The sequence below is a fragment of the Typopeltis vanoorti genome, chromosome 12 (genome assembly GCF_054136105.1).
Source record: "Typopeltis vanoorti isolate ZY-2024b chromosome 12, IOZ_Tvanoo_1.0, whole genome shotgun sequence".
Classification (NCBI taxonomy): domain Eukaryota; kingdom Metazoa; phylum Arthropoda; class Arachnida; order Uropygi; family Thelyphonidae; genus Typopeltis; species Typopeltis vanoorti.
This window is the reverse complement of record NC_143560.1, coordinates 23215583-23239302: the sequence shown is the minus strand read 5'-3', so window position 1 is coordinate 23239302 and position 23720 is coordinate 23215583. Positions and strand designations below refer to the sequence as shown.

The following is a 23720-nucleotide window of genomic DNA, read 5'->3' as shown; positions in this document are numbered from 1 at the left end:
GGTTTCCCATTGTCTTCCTTGCTGTAGTATATTTTTATGACTGTAGCCATGTGTTCACGGGATCGGTTTGCCTGTTTTGAGGAATGAAAAACTCGAGTTTGTGGGAGAAGAAACCTCTGCACCTCCATATGAGACTGGTTAAGTCACCTTTAGTTGAAAGAGACCAGATAAAGGTTCCTCACATCACTGATGGGAATTGAACCCAGGTCTTTCCAACCAGATGCCTTCATCTATACTGACAGCTACAGAGTCTCCTGTAGCAAAAATGCCATTCCTGGAAATTTCTATAAAGGTGTAGTGAAGAAGGGTGTGAGAGTAGATTTTTTTACATCTAAGGCAATGTAGTGGGATGATTGTGGAATGTATTGCAAATGTAGGGAACATAAATGAATTTAAGATTGAATACAATAGACATGTTGTTAGTTAAATGGGCCTCCCATGATGAATATGCCAGTTCCACAGAGGTTGCTGTCATAATAATAGCATCCCACTCAGTTTCTCGTTTTGTTTTGTTTTTTCACTCCACACCTGACAGCCAGTCAGTTACCAAATCATAGGGAACATGTGAACCAATTCTTTCCATGTATTTTGAGGTCTGATGATACTTAAAAAGCAAAAGAATGTACTCCCCTTATTTTACTTTCAATTCTAACTTAGCTGCTTAACATATCCTCTTTTCGTAGTTAATATTCAACCCTGTACAACTATTTCTCAGTTTCTCTTCTTGTCAGTTATAACAAATCATTCAATCTAAAATAAGATATCTTACTTTTTTTTATAACAGATTATTCAATCTAAGGTTGAATGGTTGAAAGGTAAGATATCTTACCTTTTTTTGTAACAAATTATTCAATCTAAGTTAAGATATCTTACCTTTTATATAACAAATCATTCAATCTAAGGTAAGATATCTTCTGCTCTTTCTTTATTCCTTTATCCATTACTAACTTCAAATATTTCTCAAGAATTTATATATCTGTACAAAATATTCATGTAAATTAGTACTAGTTTACATGCATTTTTTTTCATTTATTTTGATCACCATTTAATTTAGATTCTAATATAACTTTTACTTTCCATCTCTAGATGTGGATGAATGCTTCGAAGTTGGAAGTCTCTGTGCTTTTCGTTGTGAAAATATTCCTGGTTCTTTTAAATGCATTTGTCCATTTGGATATACGCTTGCATCAGACAGTAAACACTGTGAAGGTACTTAATTTTAGATCACATTTTTATTATATTTTAATTTTCTTGTCATTTATATTATAATGAGTTTCATTGAAATGCAAAGTAGACAAGTTAGAAAGAAAGCACAGAGATTTATTTTCTACAAAAATGTTGAGGTTTATTCAGTATGAATGATTATGAAAAGGAGACAGCTCAGAGCTATATAGCAGAGTTATATCAAATCAATTAATGAAGGGATTATGCATTGCATAAAGAGAAGGTCACAAAGGTAACTCAGTTGGTAAGGACAGCAAAAGTGCAGTTTGAGCAGAAATTAGCAAATCAGGCCAAGAAAATTCCAACTTTTTTTTTTTTTTTAAATGTGGCATGTAGTAACCAGAAGAATAATTATGGTAGGATGATGTTAATGGATGAAAATGATAGGTTGGCAATTGCTACAGGGACAGAGTTGAGGTGTTCATTACACAATTCATTATTATTTCATAGTCATCAGTGTGAATCCATGAGACGCTCAAGTATAGAGGGAGTGGGAGAAGATCGCTTACTGGTGAGTGAACAAAAGATATATGAAGAAATAAGTAAGCTTGATGTAAATAACACAATAGGATTTGATGACATATTGTAAGGGAATGTTGCAAGGAATTTGTATTAAACTTGGCATACCTGTTTAACAAGAATCTTGTAACAGCACAAGTCCCAAAGGAGTGGGAAAGAAGGTAAAAGTTTTTCTCTTTACAAAGGTGGTGATAAGACTGAGGCTACAAATTATAGGTTAATCAGAAGATCTAATTTATTTGGAGTTGTGGTAAAGGTATTGATTGTTATTATTATTATTTATCACCTCCAGGAAGTCCAAAGACTCATCAAGGGAGGGCATCTACTCTACAACTCCTCTTCCACCATTCACAATCCACCAACTGACTGTAATTACACCAATGCCATCTACCACCACCACCACCACTAGTATTTCCATAGACAATCACAAACATCCATGCCCACGGCAGGATTCAAACCCGCAGCCTCTTGACTGGAGAGCGGACATGCTAACCACTTGGCCAGCCAGGCTGGCAAAAATATTTTGCATATCTGAGTGGTTAGAGCATAGGTTCTCCAACTAACAGGTTGAGGGTTTGAATCCTGCCATGGGCATGGATGTTTGTGATTATCTTTAGGTAGTATATGAATTTCATTACCTGGTGTGAGACTATTGCCCCACATATTGGGTGCTTGAAAAGAGTTCTTCCATGTTTTGTCTCTACATCAGGGTTTCTGAATTATGTAGAATATAGAAGGAAAAAAAATCCTTAATCCACCCATAATACTAATGTACTGTAGTTTTACAACCTTTCATGGCTGATATCACATTAAAACATCTAGCAGAGCTGTCGTGATTTTTGCATTTCCTTTTTGTAGATATGTATGTTGTTTATTGACATTTTATTAGATGTACATTAAACATCATTATACACTGTACTCTTAAATAAGCTAAGATTGTTTGATAAGTGCCTTTCACTACAATTTTCTTATCACAGAACATTCCAGTTTTTCTTGTCACAGAACATTCATAATATAGAATATAACATCTCTGAATGTATTTATTTTGACGTAACCAACAAAATTCACTTTCTTTTTTTTTTGTAAAAATTCAAGTTATAGATTTACTGTGCCACCACAGATCTATGTCATCCACACATTTGTACTTCCAAAGAATTTTTAATTCTGAAGTACAGTAACTAGTCCAGAAGGAGAAAACAGAAAGCCAGTTCAGCTAAATGCATCTACACTGAGACTAGGAAACCTAAAATATACTAGTCTAATATGCTCTACCAATCGACCAACCTTTGCCGGCTAAGGTTGGTCGATTGGTAGAGCCTCTGCTACTAATGACTCAGTTAAGTAAGTTTGAGTGCAGTTAGTAGTTGGAAGGGGACCAATCATTCGATGCTGTTGGCACACTCTCCCTCGATGAGTCTTTGGACTTCCTGGAGGTGTTAAATAATAATAATATTTCATCTCATACTATCAAGGCCAGATAACATGAGCTCTTCCTCCCATGAAAGTTTTATGTGATTATATTCTTAATAATGATTACCTAAGCAGTAGATGAGAAACAGTTCAGTTAATTTAAAATATGTGTTTACAGAAAAAAAAATTCAAAAGAGAAACTGAAATTAAAGGTACAGATTATAAATACCACAGCCTGTGCTACTATGTGTATTAACAACTTTTCCATTTAAGTCTTCATGTATCCATCTTTTATATTAGTAGTTAATCCTATACTTACAAGATAAAAATCACTGCTACTTCTGTACTGAGATTTCTTTAGCAAAGTCCTTATCAGCATTTCTTGTTCTAAATGGGATTGAAACAGAGGTCTTTCCAAGGAGCACAGCCGTGATTTATTTTTATATCTCAAAAATATTAAAATTTATTAACATTATAATCTTAAGATTTACAGACTTATGAAATCTCCCTCAGGTGTTTATATTGTCAGTATGGGTTTGTTACATGGAGGTCTTGTTTTACCAATTTACTTATGTATTATAATAATAGAAAATGCATTTGACATGAAAAATATATTATTATTATTATTATTACGGGCAACTCCAGGGAGTCCTTAGACTCATATAGGGAGGCCCTAAATCATGTTCATCACAACAATTCGACATTCACACAGTATCTATCATACCTTGCCTTAAACTCATTCACTGTCACAGCACCCACTACAGACTCTGGCAGCTTATTCCACTCATTCAGCACTCTAAAAGTAAAGAACCCAGCTCTAACACCCTTACTAACCACACTCTTGCCCAGCTTCCATGGATGTTCCCTAGTCCTCCCACCACCAGCCCTGTTCTCAAAAATATCTTCTGAATTAATCTTATAGAAACCCTTCAGTAATTTAAATGTCTCAATCATATCTCCCCTCCTCTACCTATCAACCAATTTTTGCAACCCACAAATCCTCAACATGTTCTTACAAGGTTCATTCCATAGACCTGCTATCATCTTGGTCATTAGCCTCTGGATCCTCTCAACCTCCTCCCCTGCACTATTAACATCCAGCCCTTGCAGTTTTACATGCCATGGCACTGAGCCATGCACACTACTAAGCTTGTCATACTTACCAGCCTGGTAATTCTACATGTACCCTGTCTTAATTGTAAATTCCACTCCTTTAGCCATCTCTCAAGTCATGACCTTATAATCACTCTCACCAATTGGTGGCAACATGGTCATGTTCGTTACAGGTCAAGCATTCTCTGCCCCCTAGTATTTTCCATTAAATGCTGTCGCAGATGGTTGTCCCTTAATAAATGCATAAAATCCATTTCCTTCCTCCCATTTACCCTCTCCTCTTTCCAGTCAGTGTTACCATAATTGAAATCCCCCATAATAATTACCCTCCTTCCACTCATTTCTTCTATTTGCCTATGCATACTATCCCCACCATCTATTCTATTACCTGGTCTATAGCAGCACCCAATTGTATATTTTGTTCTGCTAGCCTCTATCTCACACCAAATAGCCTCAAATGTGCTCTTTTCTCTATCCTGCAGTTCTATACTCCTTGGCTGCAACTCATCAACTATCATCAATAACACTCCTCCTCCCTTTTTATTCTCCCTGTCACTCCTGAACATGCTATACCTGTCACATTCAATCCCACTAGCTTTATCATCTTCTGTCAACCATGTTTCACTAATACCAACAACCTGTGGCCTGGAAGTGACAACCAATGCCAAAAACTCCTCCTTCTTGTTCCTAATACTCCTGGCATTAGTGTACATGAATTGCAGGAGCCGTTAGTCCCATCCCTACTTTGATGCCTTATACTAACCATCCCATTCTGATTTGTTGTCCTTCGTACTCGCTCGGGCATATTATACTCATTCATACACTCAACTGCCTCCCTAAAGTCTGCATATCTACTCCCCCCCACCTTTTAATATATACAGTGGTATGCATAGACTTTGCAAAGGCTTTGGACAGATTACTACACAACAGGTTGATAACTAAATTTGAACAGATGGGATAAGATACTGCATTAATGACTTGAATTGCATTGTCATTCCATGATTTTAATTTGGATTTCAGTCGGTTCGTTAAGTGTGAGGTCTGTTGTTATATGTATTCCTTCAATTACATAAACGATTTGTGGATGTTTAGTGTGGATGGAAGAAGGGTGTGTGCGAAATGTGACCTGAATGAGGAATTGATGAGTGCGAATATGAAGTTGATGACAGAAAGTGCTAGTACCGATTGTGTCGCGAGTGCACATTTGAAAGAGAAGGATGGTGAGAAAGACAGGCGAAAAAATGTTAAAAAATCAGGAAAAAAGAAAAAGAGCGATTTGACAACCGCTCTTTTTCTAATGGATGTTAAAAGGGACGAAAGTGAGGCGGAAAGAAACGAAATTGAGAGAACGAATGAAAGTAGAAATGGCGTGATGCAGAAATCGCAAGTAAAAAAAAATCGAAAGAATGAATGATAGCGAAAAAAGAATGACTGATGGCGAAAGTTGGACGCATGTTGGAACGAAAGTACTGAACCAAAGAAAGATGAATGACAATAAAAGTGAGAAGAAGGATAGCGAAAGTTGGACGCATGTTAGTCCGAAAGTACGGAAACAAAGAAAGATATGTGAGAGTGAAAGTGAGAAGAATGATAGTGAAAGTTTGACGTATGTTGGACCGAAAGTACGGAAACAAAGAAGGATGAATGAGAGGGAAAGTGAGAAGAGGGTGTCGAGAGTTAGAAAGTTAGAAAGATTTAATGATAGAGTGAATGTGTCGCGAGGTTCGGAAGGTGAATTGGATTGGATGAAGCAAGAAATGAAATAGATGCAGAATGAAATTAAGAGAATTCAGGTCAAAACTATTAAAATAAATCATGATGGCATGAAAGAGTTAACAAAAGATGAGCGAGTGGCGTTGTATGGCGACTCCATTATTAAAGGCGTGCTAGAGGATAAATGCACAAGGTATGTTTTCCAGGCGGTAAAATGAGTAGAGTGATTGAGGCATTGAATATGAGGCGGGAACGAGCAAAAGAGTTAATTGTATTAATTGGTACAAATGATTTGAGAGAGAACAAAGAGCATGTCAAAATGAATGTCAGGAGACTGCTTGGAAAGATAAAGGAGAATAGTGTGACAGGAAGGGTGGTCAGTGTGTTGCCTAGGTATGATTGTGGTGAAATGAGGCAGAGAGCAAGGATTATGAATGATATTCTGGCTGAAATGTGTGAGGAGATGGGAGTACAGTTTGTTAATGTGTGGAATGAGTTTGAGGGACGAAGTGAGCTGTATGGAAGCGATGGACTGCATTTGAGTGGTTATGGTGTGAGTCGCTTGGAGAGACTGCTGCTGGAAAGTGGAGAAGTGAATAGAGAGAATGAATCAGATCGAGAGGGGAGTGATGTGGAAGAGCAGGAGAGTAAGACAGGAGAGATTGAAGGAGTGTAAATGAATGTGGAAATGAGTGGTATGAGTATAGAAAATGAGAGAATTGGTGTGCAAGAGGAGCAGGGAAACGAGGAGGCTCAGGGTGGACAGGGATCCACAGCGTGAGAAAGGTGGATGCTCCAAGAGGAGGTGAGAGCATGTGTAGGCAGGAAAGTAATGGGATGATCAGGGATCAAAAGGAAACAGATGGAATTGCAAAGGGTTCTAAAATGAAGAAGCAGAAAGGGAAATGGCCCCAGTCCAGCATGGAGAGATCACATCGAGTGAGTGGTATCAGTGGAACTAGCTGTAGATCCAGAAATGAGTTGTTGTGTTTGTATACCAATGCTAGAAGTATAAGAAACAAGGCGGATGAAATGGTTGCACTAATTGCGTCTGTGCATCCAGAGATTGTTGGAATAAGTGAAACATGGTTAGATGAGGATGACATCCTGACAGGAATGGAGATGGAAAGGTATGATCTGTTTCGTGAGGATAGAAGGGGTAAAAAGGGAGGGGGAGTGCTATTGATGATAGAGAAAGAGTTATGTCCATACAAGGTAGAGATGCAAGAGGGAAATGGGGCCAGTGATTTTGAGGCAGTATGGTGTGAGATAGAGGTGAATAGAATCAAATACTTGGTGGGATGTTGTTATAGACCTGGTAATGTGGATGGTGGTGATAGTGAAATGTATAGTCAAATAAGCCAAGCAAATAAGAAAAGGGTGATCATTATGGGTGATTTTAATTATGGCAATATAGACTGGAATGAAGAGATAGCAACTGGAAGTAAAGAAAATGAGTTTCTTGAGTTTTTGAGGGATAACTACCTCAGACAGTATGTAACAGAGGGCACAAGAGGATTAAGGATCTTGGATTTGGTCATCTCATCGGAGGATGTAATTATTAATGAGGTATCAAATCATCCACCAATTGGTGAAAGTGACCATGAGGTGATTACTTGGGGTGGTTGCCAGCAGTGCAAAGACCCCTGTGAAAAAAGGGTATATGTGGAACTACAAGGGGGGGGGGTGATTATGAAGAGCTCAGGAGACAGCTTGCAGGTGTAGCATGGAATGAGGAGTTAGCTGGAAAAGAGATCAATGCAGCTTGGGGGATTTTCAAAAAATATTTAGTGGATGCAATGTCTAAATGTATACCACGGGTGAGAAGGTTAAATAAGGTAGGTGTGAGATGGATGAATAAAGTAATAAAGAGTACCTCATTGTAGAGGCAGCATAAGAGAAGTGGAAGTAACCAATTTCATGAGGTCTACAAAGACCAGGCAAGGAGGGTGACTTGGTTGGTGAGAGTAGCTAAAGAGAGGTATGAACAGCAGTTAGCTAATGAAGCTAAAAAGAATCCTAGGGAGTTCTTTCGATATGTAGCCAGCAAAAGAAAGAATGATTATGGAAGGATGACATTGATTGGAGGAAATGGTATAAAGACAGCTGTTGCAGAATGTGTGGTGGAGATACTTAATGAGCAGTTCATAAAGATCTTTCAATCTTGTGAACGTGACTTCATGGAGAGATTAAGAGCAGTTGATGATGGGGAGGAGAGACTGACTGTAAGTGAGCAAGAGGTGTTTGGGGAGTTGAGTAAACTAGATGTAAATAAGGCTGTGGCACTTGATAATATATCACCGCGTATTCTGAAGGAATGTGCCAGAGAGTTGACACCTGCCTTGACATATTTTTTTAATACGAGTCTTGCACTTGGTCAAGTCCCTAAAGAGTGGAAGGAGGGCAAGATTGTGCCACTTCATAAAGGAGGTGATCGAACTCAAGCATCAAACTATAGGCCTATCTGTGTGTCAGGTGTTGTGGTTAAGTTGTTGGAGAAGCTTGTGAGAACTAGGATCCAGAGTTGGGTTGACAACAATGGTATAATCTTTGATGGACAGCATGGATTTGCTAAAGGGAGGTCGTGTTTTAGTAATCTACTTACTTATTACAATAAAGTGACTGCTTCCTTGGACAGAGGAGAAGGATACACAGTAATATACTTGGATTTCGCAAAAGCTTTTGATAGAGTACCTCATGATAAGTTGAGAGTCAAACTAGAGCAGATGGGGTTGGATATTAGATTAGTGCATTGGATTGGAGACTAGCTATCTGATAGGTATCAACAAGTTGTGTATGGGGGTGCAATATCCAGGAAAAGGAAAGTCACTAGTGGAGTGCCTCAGGGATCTGTTTTAGGGCCATTACTATTTAACTTGTATATTAATGATATTGGTGAAGATTTGGATGGAGATATTCAGTTGTTTGCAGATGATGCAAAGTTGGGACGAACCATAAAGAGTAGTGAACATGTTGTGGCTTTGCAAGAAGACTTGAATAAATTGAGTGATTGGGCAAGCAAATGGGGATGTGAGTTCAATGTTGCAAAATGTAAGGTTTTAAAATTTGGAAAACAAAGATGGGATGCAGAATTTATGCTTGGTGAGAATATATTGTTGGAAGTAGAGGAAATAAGAGATCTGGGAGTGATAGTGGATAAGGATCTAAAATTTAGGGGACACATCGCCAAAATTGTGAAGACAACACAAAGACTTCTGGGAATGATGAGGAGGACACTGACTTGTAGAAGTAGGGAGATTCTTGTTCCATTGTATAAGGCTTTGATTAGGCCACACATGGACTATTGTGCCCAGATTTGGTCACCTGGTTTTCAGAAGGATGAAGAGATGTTGGAAAGGGTTCAAAGGCGACTGACTAAGGTCGTTTCTGACCTCTGGAATGTCGAGTATGAGGAAAGATTGAAAAGATGTAATTTGCAGAGTCTAGTGGAGAGAAGGAAGAGGGGAGATATGATAGAGACCTACAAGTTGGTAAGGGGTTGTTATAGGATCAATGGTGGAGAAGTTCTACAGAGAATAGTGGAAGATCAGGGGAAAACCAGAGGTCATCCCTGGAAACTGTATAAAGAGGGTGTGAGTAGGGGAGTGAGAGGCAGGTTTTTTTCGTGCAGAGTTGTGAATGATTGGAATGCCTTGCCTGAGAGTGTGGTGTCTGCAAGGAGTTTGAATGTGTTTAAGACCCGGTATGATGAGGTGTGTGTGAGATAAAAGGACCTCCTAGATGAGTCTTTGACTCCATGAGGTCTTGTTTAATAATAATAAGGCTGCTGCTGTTGTACCTGCATGGTTTGTGCACATTAATGTCACCACACTTGATGGGTCTTCACAGAGACTTAATCTCAACCCCCACTAAACATCTGTGGGATGAAGTGGATCAGGTGAGATCAAGGGATATCTACCTGAATATCATAAATGTAAAAGTTGAACGAAGGACCTCCAACATTCCCATTGATCGATATTGTACACTTGTAAAAAGTGTGCCCTTTCTGATTGCTGCAGTAATTGCAGTGAAAGAAGGTCCTACATCTTATTAAAGTTAGTGCCATGGCTGTTTGTTCCTCACACTGTGGTGACTGTTGACTTCTTTCCAAGCAGTGTATGTGCATTTCCCTTGTGCAATACATTGGTCATCTTGTTATACTACACAAGTAATTTATAAAACATGATCTCCCTTTAACAAACCCATGCTGACAATCACAGAAAATAGTGCTGTTTTTAACTCACTTCTGTATTCTATTTCTCAATAATCTCTCCAATACCTTAACCACTTAACCACAATCCAGATATACATATTGGCCTATAATTTATAGCCACATCACTATCTTTATGCAGTGGAACAATTTTACCTTATTTCCACTCTCTTGAATCTCTGATGTTGTAAGACTTATTAAACCAGCATGCCAATGATACTGATAACTCCCTGTAATTCCTGTAAAGCACAAGGTAATATATCATCAAATCCCATTGCTTTATGAACATCAAGCTTAATTATTTCCTTACTATTTCCATTATTATTGTTATTATTATTATTCAGGCTGCCATGGAGTCACAAGACTCATCGTAGGAGGCACATCCTACAAAACACAAAGGCTATCATGCCACTTCTTGAACTCATTGACTGTTCATGCTCTCGCCACTCTGTCAGGCAATGCATTGCACTGTTCAACCACCCTCGATGCAAAGAAACTACTCCTCACCCCTCTGGCTCGCAGCTTCCTTTCATAACTTCCAGGGATGGCCCCCACTTGTCCTCACTCCTTCCCCTGTTCCACCAATTGAAAGAATTCTCCCAATGTTGACCCTGTAACTCCCTTTCAACACTTTAAAAATCTCAATCATATCACCTCTCCTTCTTCTGTCTACCAAACTCTGCCTATCTTCATAATTAACATTGTACAGTTCTGATACCATCTTTGTTATCTGCCTGCGCACTCTTTTGACAGTTTGTTGAGAGTTTATTTTTCAGTTTAGTTTAATCCTTTATCCAAGTGTGAGCAAACCAAGTTTGTGCCTGAAAGTATCTTCAGGACTGGGGTAAGGTAGTGCAACACCAGGCAACTCGTGGCAGAGGTGGAGAAAGCTCTCGTTACTCCTATCTCGGTATCTCCCATAACGCAAAGCACATCTCCTTGCGGATATGTGTAATGCTATACATTAAGGCAAGGGCCACTACCCATACCGGTTTCGACCTTTATTGAGGTCTCGTCAGTGGGAGCCAGGCCCATTAGTGGAGATACCAAGGCAGAAGAAATGAGAAGTCATCCTAACCTATAGGAGTTGCCAAAGGGTGTTCAACCTTATTATTAAATTACTCTGGATTCAGAGAAAGATGTTGAGAGTTTATTTTTCTCTTGGTTAGACTATAATAAGTTTAGTTTAATCCTTTATCCAAGTGTGAGCAAACCAAGTTTGCGCCTGAAAGTATCTTCAGGACTGGGGTAAGGTAGTGCAAGGAGATGTGCTTTGCATTATGGGAGATACTGAGATAGGAGTAATGAGAGCTTTCTCCACTTTTGCAACGAGTTTCCTGGTGTTGCACTACCTTACCAGTCCTGAAGATACTTTCAGGCGCAAACTTGGTTTGCTCACACTTGGATAAAGGATTAAACTAAACTTATTATACTTTCGACAGTTTATTTATCCCCTTCAAATACTGGGGACCAAATTCGATAACCAAATTTGGACCAAATATTCTAAGTGTGGTCTGATCAGGGTTTTACACAATGAAATCTCTTTTATCTCTGCAGGTCAGTGTCCTTCTCATTATTGCAGCAATCCTCTGGGATTCCTTCACTGCTTTTGCAATATTTTCCCTGAATTTCAGGTTTCTATTGATCACTACCAGATCTGTTGCCTCCCCCTACTTCCTCCAGTACAGTTCCTCCAATAAAGTATGCAGTGTACCGATGTATTCCAAACTTCAAGGCTTTACATTTTGCTGCATTAAACCGATACCCCCATTCATTTACCCATCTGTCCAGTTTATTCAAATCCTCTTGAAGGGCTGCCACATCTGCACTATTACTAATAACCCAGCCCAGCTTCAAATCATCTGCGAACAACTGCATATCCCCCTGTAATCCATTGACAATGTTATTGATATAAAGGTTAAACAATACAGGTTCCAGTACTGAGCACTGTGGGACTCCACTTGTAACTTTCTGTCTCCTTGATAGTGCTTTCCCCTCATACGCAACTCTCTGATACCTATCAGATAGCTAATCCTGAATCCAGTTCACTAACCTAACATCTAAACTCATGTGCTGCAACTTAAATATTAGCTTATCATGTGGTACCATGTCAAATGTCTTTGTAAAATCCAAAAAAATGGTAGAATATGCCTTTCTCTCATCAACCTCTCTTGTCACGTTATTATAAAAGGCAATCATATTACTAACGCAAGAGTGCCTCTTAACAAATCCATGTTGATTCTCACAGATAACATTACCTTTATCTGCCCAGCACTGTAAAGGATCCCTCACTAATTTCTCCAAGATCTTAACAACTACTGATGAAACACAAACTGGTCCATAGTTTGACACTTCCCTTGGCCAGACTTTTATTGAAAAGCCAGGAAAATTTGAAAATTCAAAAAGATGATACATTATTTATATAATGTAAAGCGTTAATTTCAAAAACTTTTGATCCACCTTGAACTAAACTGTTTTTAACTGTTTAGATGCCCCAAGCAGAAAAAAAAAAAGAAAATGGTCAGATATTCACCAAAAGGACGAATATTATATTATAATTCAGGACCTCCACAGAGTTGTAAGACTCATCCTAGAGAATACAAAGTCTTTCATGCCAATCCTTAAACTTTGCCAATTTTTGTGCTGTTGGTAACTTTCAGTAATGCATTCAATGGTCCCACCACTCTCCATGCAAAAAAGCCACTCACTGTACTGCTCATTACTTCTATTTATAACCTCCATAGATGGTCCCATCTCCTCACCCCTTTCCTTTGTTCTACCATATGAAAGAACACCCCCCCCCCATTGTCAACCTTGTAACCACCTCTCAACAGCTTAAATATCTCACTGATATCACCTCTTCTTCTTCTTATATCAACCCAACTTTCCAGTCCACATTCTTATAATTAACAATGTACAGTGTTTTTTGATATCTTCTTTTTTTTTTTTTTTTATGTTGGGCCCATATACGAGAGATTGGCTAGTCAACCTATAGTACGTTAGTGTCATATATGGGTGGTGGGGTGTGAAAGGAGAAACTTGTTTACACTTGATTTAAATGCCTGTATTGGTCGGGAAATACATCAGGGGAAAGATTGTTCCACAGTACCACAGTAGCAGGGATGAATGAGGAGGAAAAGAAACTTACTGTGGGTTTCAAGGTGTACTGCAAAAGGATGTTGGGTGGCAGCTGTACGTGTTGCAATGGGCTTAATACAGAGTGGGGGAATTATTGATGCTGTTTCAGATGAACATTTCCCATGGAAATATTTATAGAATATACAAATTGCAGAGACCAAGCATCTATGTGAAAGTGAGGGGAGCAAGTTGGTGAGAGATGGGTCATTTATTAGTCTAATTGCTCTCCTCTGTATTGAGTCAAGCATTTTGAGGGAGCTTTTAGGAGCCCCCACTCCAGATGCGAGAGCAGTACTTGATAGCTGGGCAGATATGCGATTTGTATAAGGTTAACAGCTATTTAGAGGTGAAGTAATGTCTTGAGCGAAAGAGAAAACCCAGTTTTTTGGAAGCTGAGGATGCAGCGGTTGTGATGTGTTTATGCCAGGAGAGGCTTGATGTCAGGGTAATTCCAAGAAGAGAAATTTCATCTTGTCTGGGAATTCGAGTGTTATCGGAAACAATGCTGGATGAAAAGGTTCTTTTTTGTGAGAAATAAGACAGAACTGAGTTTTACTAGCGTTGAAGTTGACGAGGTTATCTGAGCCCCATTTGCAGATGGCTTGGAGGTCGGAATTAAGGGCAATGGTGGTTGAAGTGAGTTGTGTAGAGTAGGGTTTGTCAAATGAAAGGGAGGAATGTAATGTGCTGTCATCTGTAAAACTGTGTATTGGGTTAGAGGTCAACTGAAGTAGGTCATTGATATATAGAAGGAAGAGGGTCGGTGAGAGAACTGAACCTTGTGGGACCCCAGCATTAGTAGGATGGTGAGAGGATAGGGAGCCGTCTACCATCACACATAGTGTGCATCCAAACAGGAAGCTGGCAATCCATCTGCAGAAGTCCTGAGGCAGTCCAAACGATGGGAGTTTTCTTAGTAAGTCTTTGTGCCAGACTTGGTCAAAGGCTTTAGAGATATCAAGTGCAACTACTTGGGATTCACTGAATTTCTCCATGACATTTGTCCAGTGATGGGTGATGTATGACAGTAGATCTCCTGTTGAATGACTTTGATGAAATCCGTACTGGTGGTCGCTTAATAGCTGGGTACCTTCAAGGTAGATTAGGAGTTGAGAGTTGATGATTTTCTCCATTACTTTAGATAGGACTCAAGTGAGTGAGATAGGGCAGTAGTTGGATGGCAGTGATTTGTCACCCTTTTTAGGAATGGGTTGAATATAGGCCAGTTTCCAGGCTTTGGGATATATACCAGTGGAGTAAGAGAGCATGTACAGATGGCATAGGATAGGAGTCAGTTCTGGTGCACAGATCTTCAGGATAATTGGAGGAATGCCGTCAGGGCTAGGAGACTTTTTGGTGTCTAATTTAGACAACTGGTTTGTGATATCTTTTTGGCAAAAGGATACAGGGGACATTGTATGTTGGGCAGTTGGAATGACTGGAAGGCATTTGCTATTGTCAGTTATGTGTGCATTGCAGGCAAAGTGTAAAGCCAGGAGGTTAGCTTTTTCTAAGGGTGATGTTGCAATTGACCCATCTGGGTATGATAGAGGTGGGAATAGTGTAGGGCAAAAGTTATGGCCAATTGCCTTGGTAAGAGACCAAAAGGCATGGCTGCTGTTTGGACAGGTTGTAAGCTTTCTGCTTTTTGCCCGTTCAGCTTCTGTTTTAGAAGTATTGATAATTTTCTTGCATCTGTTTCGGGCTTTAGTATAGGCATTGAATGAGGATGGGGTTCTTGATTTCAGCCAGTTGTGGTATGCCTGATTTTTCATTTGTACAGCCTTGGCACATTTTTAGGAGAACCAAGGTTTAGTTAGGGGACAGCAGTTCTGAGTAGTGTGGAGAATGTATGTTTTCATGCCAGTGAGGATTACTTTGGTGATAAGTTCGGTGCATATGTTTGGACTGGAAGACCGGAAACAATAGTCCAACCATGGGAATTAAGCATAGTAGTCTCTGAGACTGTCCCATTTGGCACTATTATAATGCCAAACTATTCTTGTGTGGGAATAACTGTGTAAGCGTTGTTGCATGGGGAAGGAGATGAGCACTAAGTTGTGGTCAGAATTACCCAGGGGAGGTCACTACATATTTGGGGGGTCATTAGTAAGGAAGAGATCTAGGGTATTTGGGGAGTGGTTCGGATTATCTGGTATTATGGTCAGTTTGAACAATTTGTGTAAGGTCATTGGTGACTGCAAATGTTTCAGCATCTCTGCCTGCAGGATCTGTATAACTGGAAGAGGAAAGCCATTTGGTGTTATAGCCGTTGAAATCACCCAGGAGGATGATTTCGCTGTTAGGAGAGTGGGACTAGAGAAAATCAACTTTAATTGAGAAGAAATGAAAGAGCTCAGAGTGATTGGTGGTATTAGGAGAGCGATAGAGACAGCAGATGAATTTGACTGAGTGGGGGAGGGATATCTTCAGCCAGAGAAGGTCGAAGTTGAGCGATTCTAGGTTAGGTGCTTTCTGGCAGAGTATGTCAGAGTGGATATATGCACAGACGCCACCCTTAGGTCGAAAGGAGTTAAATGGTGTATAGTTAGGAAGGTTGAGATGAATAGTGCTGGGGGAAGGTGAGATTTGAGTTTCTGTTAAAAAGAGTAGGTAGGATTTGGTGGACTGCAAATGGTAGTGGATGCTATTAAGGTTGGAGATGAGGCCACGGATGTTGGTGAAGTGGATATGCGAGGTTCTGTGAGACATGGATTTGACCCCAAAGGTCTTGTACATTTCCTATGCAGTGCCTGCATACTGATGTCCTTGGTGGCTACTAGTGGCATCACTTGGTTTTTGTACTAGTTTGGTTTGTTTGTAGTCTATCATCCGACTGTTGTCTCCATTTTGGCATTTTTCTTCTAGTTGTCTTCAGATTGGCATCTTTGTTCTCTCTGGGCAAAGGTTAAATCAGGTCGAGCACGTATGTGCGACTGAGGGCAAATGTCCTTTAGCTTGTTGTTTATCGCTGTTATAAATTTGGATGTGTGGACCCTTTCCAAGATTAATTTATACCCTTCAAATCCTGGTGACCAAATCTGATTTCATTAATCCAGATGTGGTCTGATCAGGGCCTTATACAATAGAATCACTACCCTTCTATGTTTTCTGGTCAGTGTTCTCAGTATTGCAGCAATTCTCTGGGTTACCTTCACCACCTCTGTGATATGTTCCCTAAACTTCAAGTTTTTATCAGTGATCACACTGAGATCTCCTGCCTCCACTTTCTCTAGTACAGTTCCATCAACAGAATATGCAGCCTTTCCATCAGTGGATCCCAAACTTCTGGACCTTACATTTAGTTGAATTAAATTGATACCCCCCCCCCTTAATTTGTCCATCTGTCCAGCTTATTCAAATCTTCCTAAAGGTCACTACATGGCGCTATTGCTAATAACTCTGTTCAGCTTCATATTAGCAGCAAACAACTGAATATTTCCCTGCACTCTATTGAAAATGTCATGGATATACAGGTTCTAAGATGTATAGAGATGTGTAGAACCCCACTTGTTGCCCTCTGCGTCCTTAATACTGCTCCTTCATACAGCATTCTCTGATTTCTATCAGATAGCCATTCCCCAATCTAATTCACTATTCTGAGATCTAAACCCACATACTGTAACTTAAATGTCAGCTTATCATGTGACACCATGTCAAATGCTTTTGCAAAATCCAAAAAAAATGACAATATATGCCTTTCCATCATCAACTGCTGTTGCACTTTATTATAAAAGGTAATCAGATTACTAAAACAAGAGCACCCCTTAACAAATTCATGCTGACCCTCATAGATAACAACATACCTGTGTCAGCTTAATGCTGTATACAATCTCTCACTGATTTCACTAAATACTTAAAGCTACAGAAGAAATAAAAGCAGGTCTATAATTTAACACTGCTGTTCTACCACTACCTTTATGTAATGACACTATCTTACCTTCCTTCCATTCCTTGGACATCTTTCCCATAGCTAGACTCTCAGTGAAAAGCCAAGTCAGCGCACGTTCTCGTTAAAACACATGGTGAAATGACACAGTCTGATCGCTTTATTGACAGTGCTTATTATTTGAAACACACTCTACTTATGTGCTTCTAAACCTTGAACCCTCCCCCATTCTTTCCTCTAGTGATAAAACCTGCATTTCTAGGATGAAATATCTGAATAAACTGATCAAGAAACAACTCTATTATGTCTTCTGCATTTAGTCAATGTATTCCTATTTTGTCTATGTCATTCTTCACAATAATTTCTCTTCCTGCTGGCTACATAATGAAAGAATTCCTTTGGATTTTCCTTGGATCTCGGGGCTAACCTCTTTTCATATACTCTCTTCTCATTGTCACATTCTTCTCATATTACTTTCATACCATGCTGGTCACTTTCTTGGCTTGAGTCTTATACTATTCATACATCTGCTTCTCACGCCTCTCCTTATACTTGATATTGATATTGTTTTTCATCCATTTTACACTAAATAGCATTCTCAGTTTCAGTTGAGGTATACAACTTGCTATGGCTGCTAATAAATATTTCTTCACTTGTTCTGATGCACTGCTGATATAAAAAAAAAAAAAACCTTGTCCTTCCAATTCTTGCTTGGAACTGCTCCAAGCCTTAGAATTCCATATATATTCCTTTCTTCTGCATGCCTCTTCTTCTTCCCAAAGCTAAAACTACATCTTCACTCTCTCCAACTGGAGGCAGGGATGACATCTCAGTTACAATCAGATCCTCTGATGCTGTGATCAAATCAAAAACTCTTGAACTTGTGTTCCTTCTATTACATGTCAGTTAAGACATTTGTCCCTCAAGAATTGCAGAAATTTCATTCCCTTACTATTACGCATGTTGTTTCCTCTTCCCAATTTATACTACTGTATTTAAAATCTCCCATAATGATCACTTGTTTTGCACTTACTAAACTCATCTGCCTGAATATCTCATGCTCTTCACTTTCTATGTTCCCTGACTTATGAAACATTCCACTAAATATCCTGTCCCACCCACCTTAACTTCACACCATGTGCTCTCAAAACAATTAGTACCATATCCCCCGAATCCTCCACCCTGAGAGAGAGAGACAACTCATCACTTATTGTAATACTCCACCACCTCGTCTGTGCTTCTTATCCTGTTAAAATATGCTATACCCTGCTGCTTCTACTCCTGTCAGTATATCATTCTCCATTAACCAAGTTTCATTTATCCTAATAATCTCTGGACAGACTGAGGCTATCAGTATCTAAGAGGCCCATCTTAGACAACACATGGTCTATCTAACCACTCCTTAAACTCGTTCGCTGTTTGTGTTCTCACTATCAGCAGTACATTCCACAATTCATCCACCATGGAATATTCTGCCATTTAAAAAAATGAACAATTGACAGCAACTGCATGAATAATTCTGTCTTAAAAATAACATGATGCTTTTCAGTTTTTTAGGATTATTGTGATCGATAAGTAAAAGTTTATATTTGGTATGTTAATATGATATAATAATATTTTAATTAATAATTCGAAATAATTTATTTTTCAGCAGAGGAATGTTATTTGTAAATTGAATATTTATGCAGAATAATGTTTTTTTCAGATCTAGATGAATGTCAGACCCCAGCAAACGATTGTCGTTTTGAATGTAAAAATCTTGTAGGTTCATACATGTGTATTTGTCCTGAAGGATACCAGCAGATTGGAATAGGTGATGACTGTATAGGTAAGATCAGATGGTCTTAAAATCTGCTTCCATATGCTCTTACTCAGATAGAGGACCAAATAACCTGGGTAATTTCAGAGAGAGAGAGAGAGAGAGAGAGAGAGAGAGAGAGAGAGAATGTGCATGTGTGTGTGTGTGTGTGAATCTGTAGAATCAATTCAATAAAAATAAAGTATTGGAAGTTTATTTTCACTTGGTTAGACTATAATAAATTTAGTTTAATCCTTTATCCAAGTGTAAGCAAACAAAGTTTGCACCTGAAGTGATGTGAGTGATGAGAGCTTGGTCCACCTTTACTACGAGTTGCCTCGGTCCTGAAGATACTTTATTATTATTATACCCCAAGACCTCATGGAGTCAAAGACTCATCTGGGAGGTCCTTTTATCACACACAGCTCATCATACCATGTCTTAAACACACTAAAACTCCCTGCAGACACCACACTCTCAGGCAAGGCATTCCAATCATTTACAACTCTGCATGGAAAAAAACCTGCCTCTCACTCCCCTACTCATATCCTCTTTATACAGTTTCCAGGGATGACCTCTGGTTATCCCCCGATCTCCCACTATTTTCTGTAGAACTTCTCCAGCATTGGTCCTATAACAACCAATTACTAACTTGTAGGTCTCTGTCGTATCTCCTCTCTTCCTCCTGTCCACCAGACTCTCCAAATTACATCTTCTCAATCTTTCCTCATACTCGACATTCCAGAGGTCAGAAACTACCTTAGTCAGTCGCCTTTGGACCCTTTCCAACATCACTTCATCCTTCTGAAAACCAGGTGACCAAATCTGGCACAATAGTCCATGTGTGTCCTAATCAAAGCCTTATACAATGGAACAAGAATCTCCCTACTTCTACATGTCAGTGTCCTCCGCATCATTCCCAGAAGCTTTTGTGTTGTTTTCACAATTTTGGCTATATGTCCTCTAAATTTCAGATCCTTATCCACTATCATCCCCAGATCTCTTATTTCTTCCACCTCCAACAATATATCCTCACCAAGCATAAATTCTGCATCCCATCTTTGTTTTCCAAATTTTAAAACCTTACATTTTGCAACATTGAACTCACATCCCCATTTCCATGCCCAATCACTCAATTTACTCAAGTCTTCTTGTAAGGCCACAAACATCTTCTACTCTTCATGGTTCATCCCAACTTTGCATCATCTGCAAACAACTGAATAGCTCCATCCAAATCTTCACCAATATCATTAATATACAAGTTAAACAGTAATGGCCCTAAAACAGAACCCTAAGGCACTCCACTAATGACTCCTTTTCCTGGATATCACTCCCCCATACACAACTTGTTCATATCTATCAGATAGCCAGTTCCAATCCAATGCATTAATCTAATATCCAACCCCAACTGCTCTAGTTTGACTGTCAACTTATCACGAGGTACTCTATCAAAAGCCTTTGTGAAATCCGAGTATATTACTGTGTATCCTTCTCCTCTGTCCAAGGAAGCAGTTACTTTATTGTAATAAGTAAGTAAATTACTAAAACGTGACCTCCCTTTAGCAAATCCATGCTGTCCATCAAAGATAATACCATTGTTCTCTAAAAAAAACACCCGTACTAACCACAGTGATAAGTTTTAATATGTAAATATTTAATCCCAAGTATCTTGGGATATCCTCAGTACAGTAATTCAAATGATACTAAGAATAACATATAGTTAGGGCGCATGATTACAATGGAATCTCAATATGCATGCAGTAGCGTGTTATAGAAGTAAATTAAAATATAACTGAAAAAAAAAAAAAAAAAGAGAGACTATTTTACACAATTTTGTATGACAATTTCCCATACTTTAGGAATAGTAAGAACGTTGTTGCGGTTTAAATTGTTTGTGTAGTAGGGCTTTAGCACTTTTTTTATATAAACGTTCATGTTTCTATAAAGATCTATGTAAACGTTTTGACTTTTCCCAATGGATACTATGGTTTGGGTTTTCAACTCCATGTTGAGAGAAACCAGATTTCTGTGGTTTGAAAAGACGAATGTGGTCTTAATGTTCCGAGATGCATTTCTGAACAGATCTACCTAGGATATAAAGAAAGTGCTGAAGCCCTACTACACAGCCCAAATTTAAACCGCAACGACGTTCTTACTATTCCTAAAGTATGGGAAATTGTCATACAAAATTGTGTAAAATAGTCTCTTTATATGTTGTTATTATTATTTATTTTTTTTAGTTATATTTTAATTTACTTCTATAACACATTACTGCATGCATATTGAGATTCCATTGTAATCATGCATCCTAACTGTATGTTATTCCTAGTATTGTTTGAATTATTGTACTGAGGATGTCATAATATACTTGGGAGAAATATTTATGTATTAAAACTTATCATTGTGGTTAGTACGTTTTTTTGTTTTTTTTTAGTAATGAATTCGCCACAGATTTCAATATATATATATATATATATATATATATATAAACCATTGTTGTCAACCTAATTCTGGATCTTAGTTCTCACAAGCTTCTCCAACAACTTAACCACAACACCTGACACAGAGATAGGCCTATAGTTTGATGCTTGAATTCGATCACCTCCTTTATGAAGTGGCACAATCTTGCCCTCCTTCAACTCCTTAGGAACTTGACTGAGTGCAAGACTCATATTAAAAAAAATATGTCAAGGCAGGTGTCAACTCCCTGGCACATTCCTTCAGAATACATGGTGATATATTATCAAGTCCCACAGCCTTATTAACATCTAGTTTGCTCAACTCCCCATACACCTCTTGCTCACTTACAGTTAGTCTCTCCTCCCCATCATCAACTGCTCTCAATCTCTCCATGAAGTCACATTCACAAGATTGAAAGACCTTTATGAACTGCTCATTAAGTATCTCCACCACACATTCTGCAACAGCTGTCTTTATACCATTTTCTGCAATGAATGTCATCCTGCCATAATCCTTCTTTCTTTTTCTGGCTACATATCGAAATAACTCCTTAGGATTCTTTTTAGCATCATTAGCTAACTGCTGTTCATACCTCTCTTTAGTTACCCTCACCAACCAAGTCTACCTCCTTGCCTGGTCTTTGTAGACCTCATGGAATTGGTTATTTCCACTTCTCTTATGCTTCCTCCACAATGCCCTTTTTCTCTGTATCGCATGCTTAATCTCTCTATTCATCCATCTCACACCTACCTTATTTAACCTTAACTTCAGGCGCATACTTTGCTTGCTTACACTTGGATAAAGGATTAAACTAAATTTATTATAAAACATACTGTAAAGTATTTTGTTAAGTAAATTAATTTTTCCTGACTTGGTATGGTAATAGGCTTTCACAGTAAATATTAGAAAACAGTACTAAAGAAGAGGTTGTTAATGAACAGCATGAGTAATTATTATTCCTCCATAGAGTCAATTATTCATAATTATGAGAGTCACAAGTCCAGTTGGTAAAATACACAGGATGAGAAATAGAGTCATGAGAATTTTATAATAACTAGGGAGTTGTTATGGAGGATAGAATTTTGATGAATAATGGGAAAGAAGTGCAGCTAAGAAGTACAGATGCAATATTAGTATAATTTCTGGTCTTCATAAGTTTCACTGAGAGAGAGAAAATGAGAAATTCTTTCCATTATACAGTCCATAATTATACACATTTTTCCCTTGTACAATATCAGAACATTTCTATGGATAACCTCATGGCACATCACCACTTATTGATTTTGCAATATTTCCTATTTCCCTCGTATCTCATACTGATAAGTTGCTCTTACCAATGAAAGTCTGAGTCTGTATAGACAAAGCCCTTTGTTTGGAAAGATCTGGGTTCGATTCCTCTCTGTAACATGAGGAACTTTTATTTGGTCTCTTTCGATGAAAGGTGAGTTAGTCTCATATGAAGGTAAGGGTTTTTTCACTCGGAAACTTGAGTTTTTAGAGTGAAAAAATCCCCTGCCTTTGTATGAGACTGGCTACTGACCTTTCATCGAAAGAGATCAGATAAAAGTTCCTTATGTCAAACTGGCCTCATGAACACACACACACACACACACACACACACACACACACACACACACACACACACACACACACACACACACACACAGATTACAGTCAGGAATACTTAAGACCTAGCCATAGGCCTGATTCGTAAGCTATGCCAGTCTCAAGCCCGGATAAAATTATGCAGGGGGGGTAGAGTGAGGAAATTGAGATATTGCCGTACTTTCCCATAAAAGGGGGCTCACAGCCGTTGTATCATCATACGAAATAAATAAATAAAATATCAACTCTTCATCTCCTCTTCTTATTTGCAAATCGCTGAATCTGCACTCTGCTCCTGTTCCCTCACTGAAAATTCCACAGTCCTGATTTGGTCTTAGTTAATCTACAAAAAATGCAAAACAACAAACCTGTATGCATTAGTTCAAATTATTTGCAGTTCATATCTTTATGGATAATTTTCATTTCCTGGCTTCTATGTCAACAACCTTTTGTGTATGGGATTCACATTAAAAAAATAAAAAAAGAAAGAAAATCTGTTTGACATGCAGGCCTGGCTCGAGGCAGGGGAAGAATGGGTGAATGCTGCAGGCGGAAAAGTAAAAGGGAGGAAAACTTACAAAGAGTTTATCTTACAATTATACTGGAGGCAGAAAAAATTTAAAAAGAAATAATTAAATTGG

The 23720-nt window shown here is 38.6% G+C and overlaps 1 protein-coding gene across 1 annotated transcript in view; it reads left to right on the top strand.

Moving 5' to 3' along the window:
* Positions 1-23720, top strand: part of LOC150100631 (fibrillin-1-like) — a 1594375-nt gene that overhangs the window by 1264308 nt on the left and 306347 nt on the right. Inside the window, exons 53-54 of the mRNA XM_090401848.1 lie at positions 1087-1209; positions 18922-19044. Of these exons, the coding sequence (XP_090257974.1) occupies positions 1087-1209; positions 18922-19044 (246 nt within the window). The remainder of the gene's footprint in view (positions 1-1086; positions 1210-18921; positions 19045-23720) is intronic.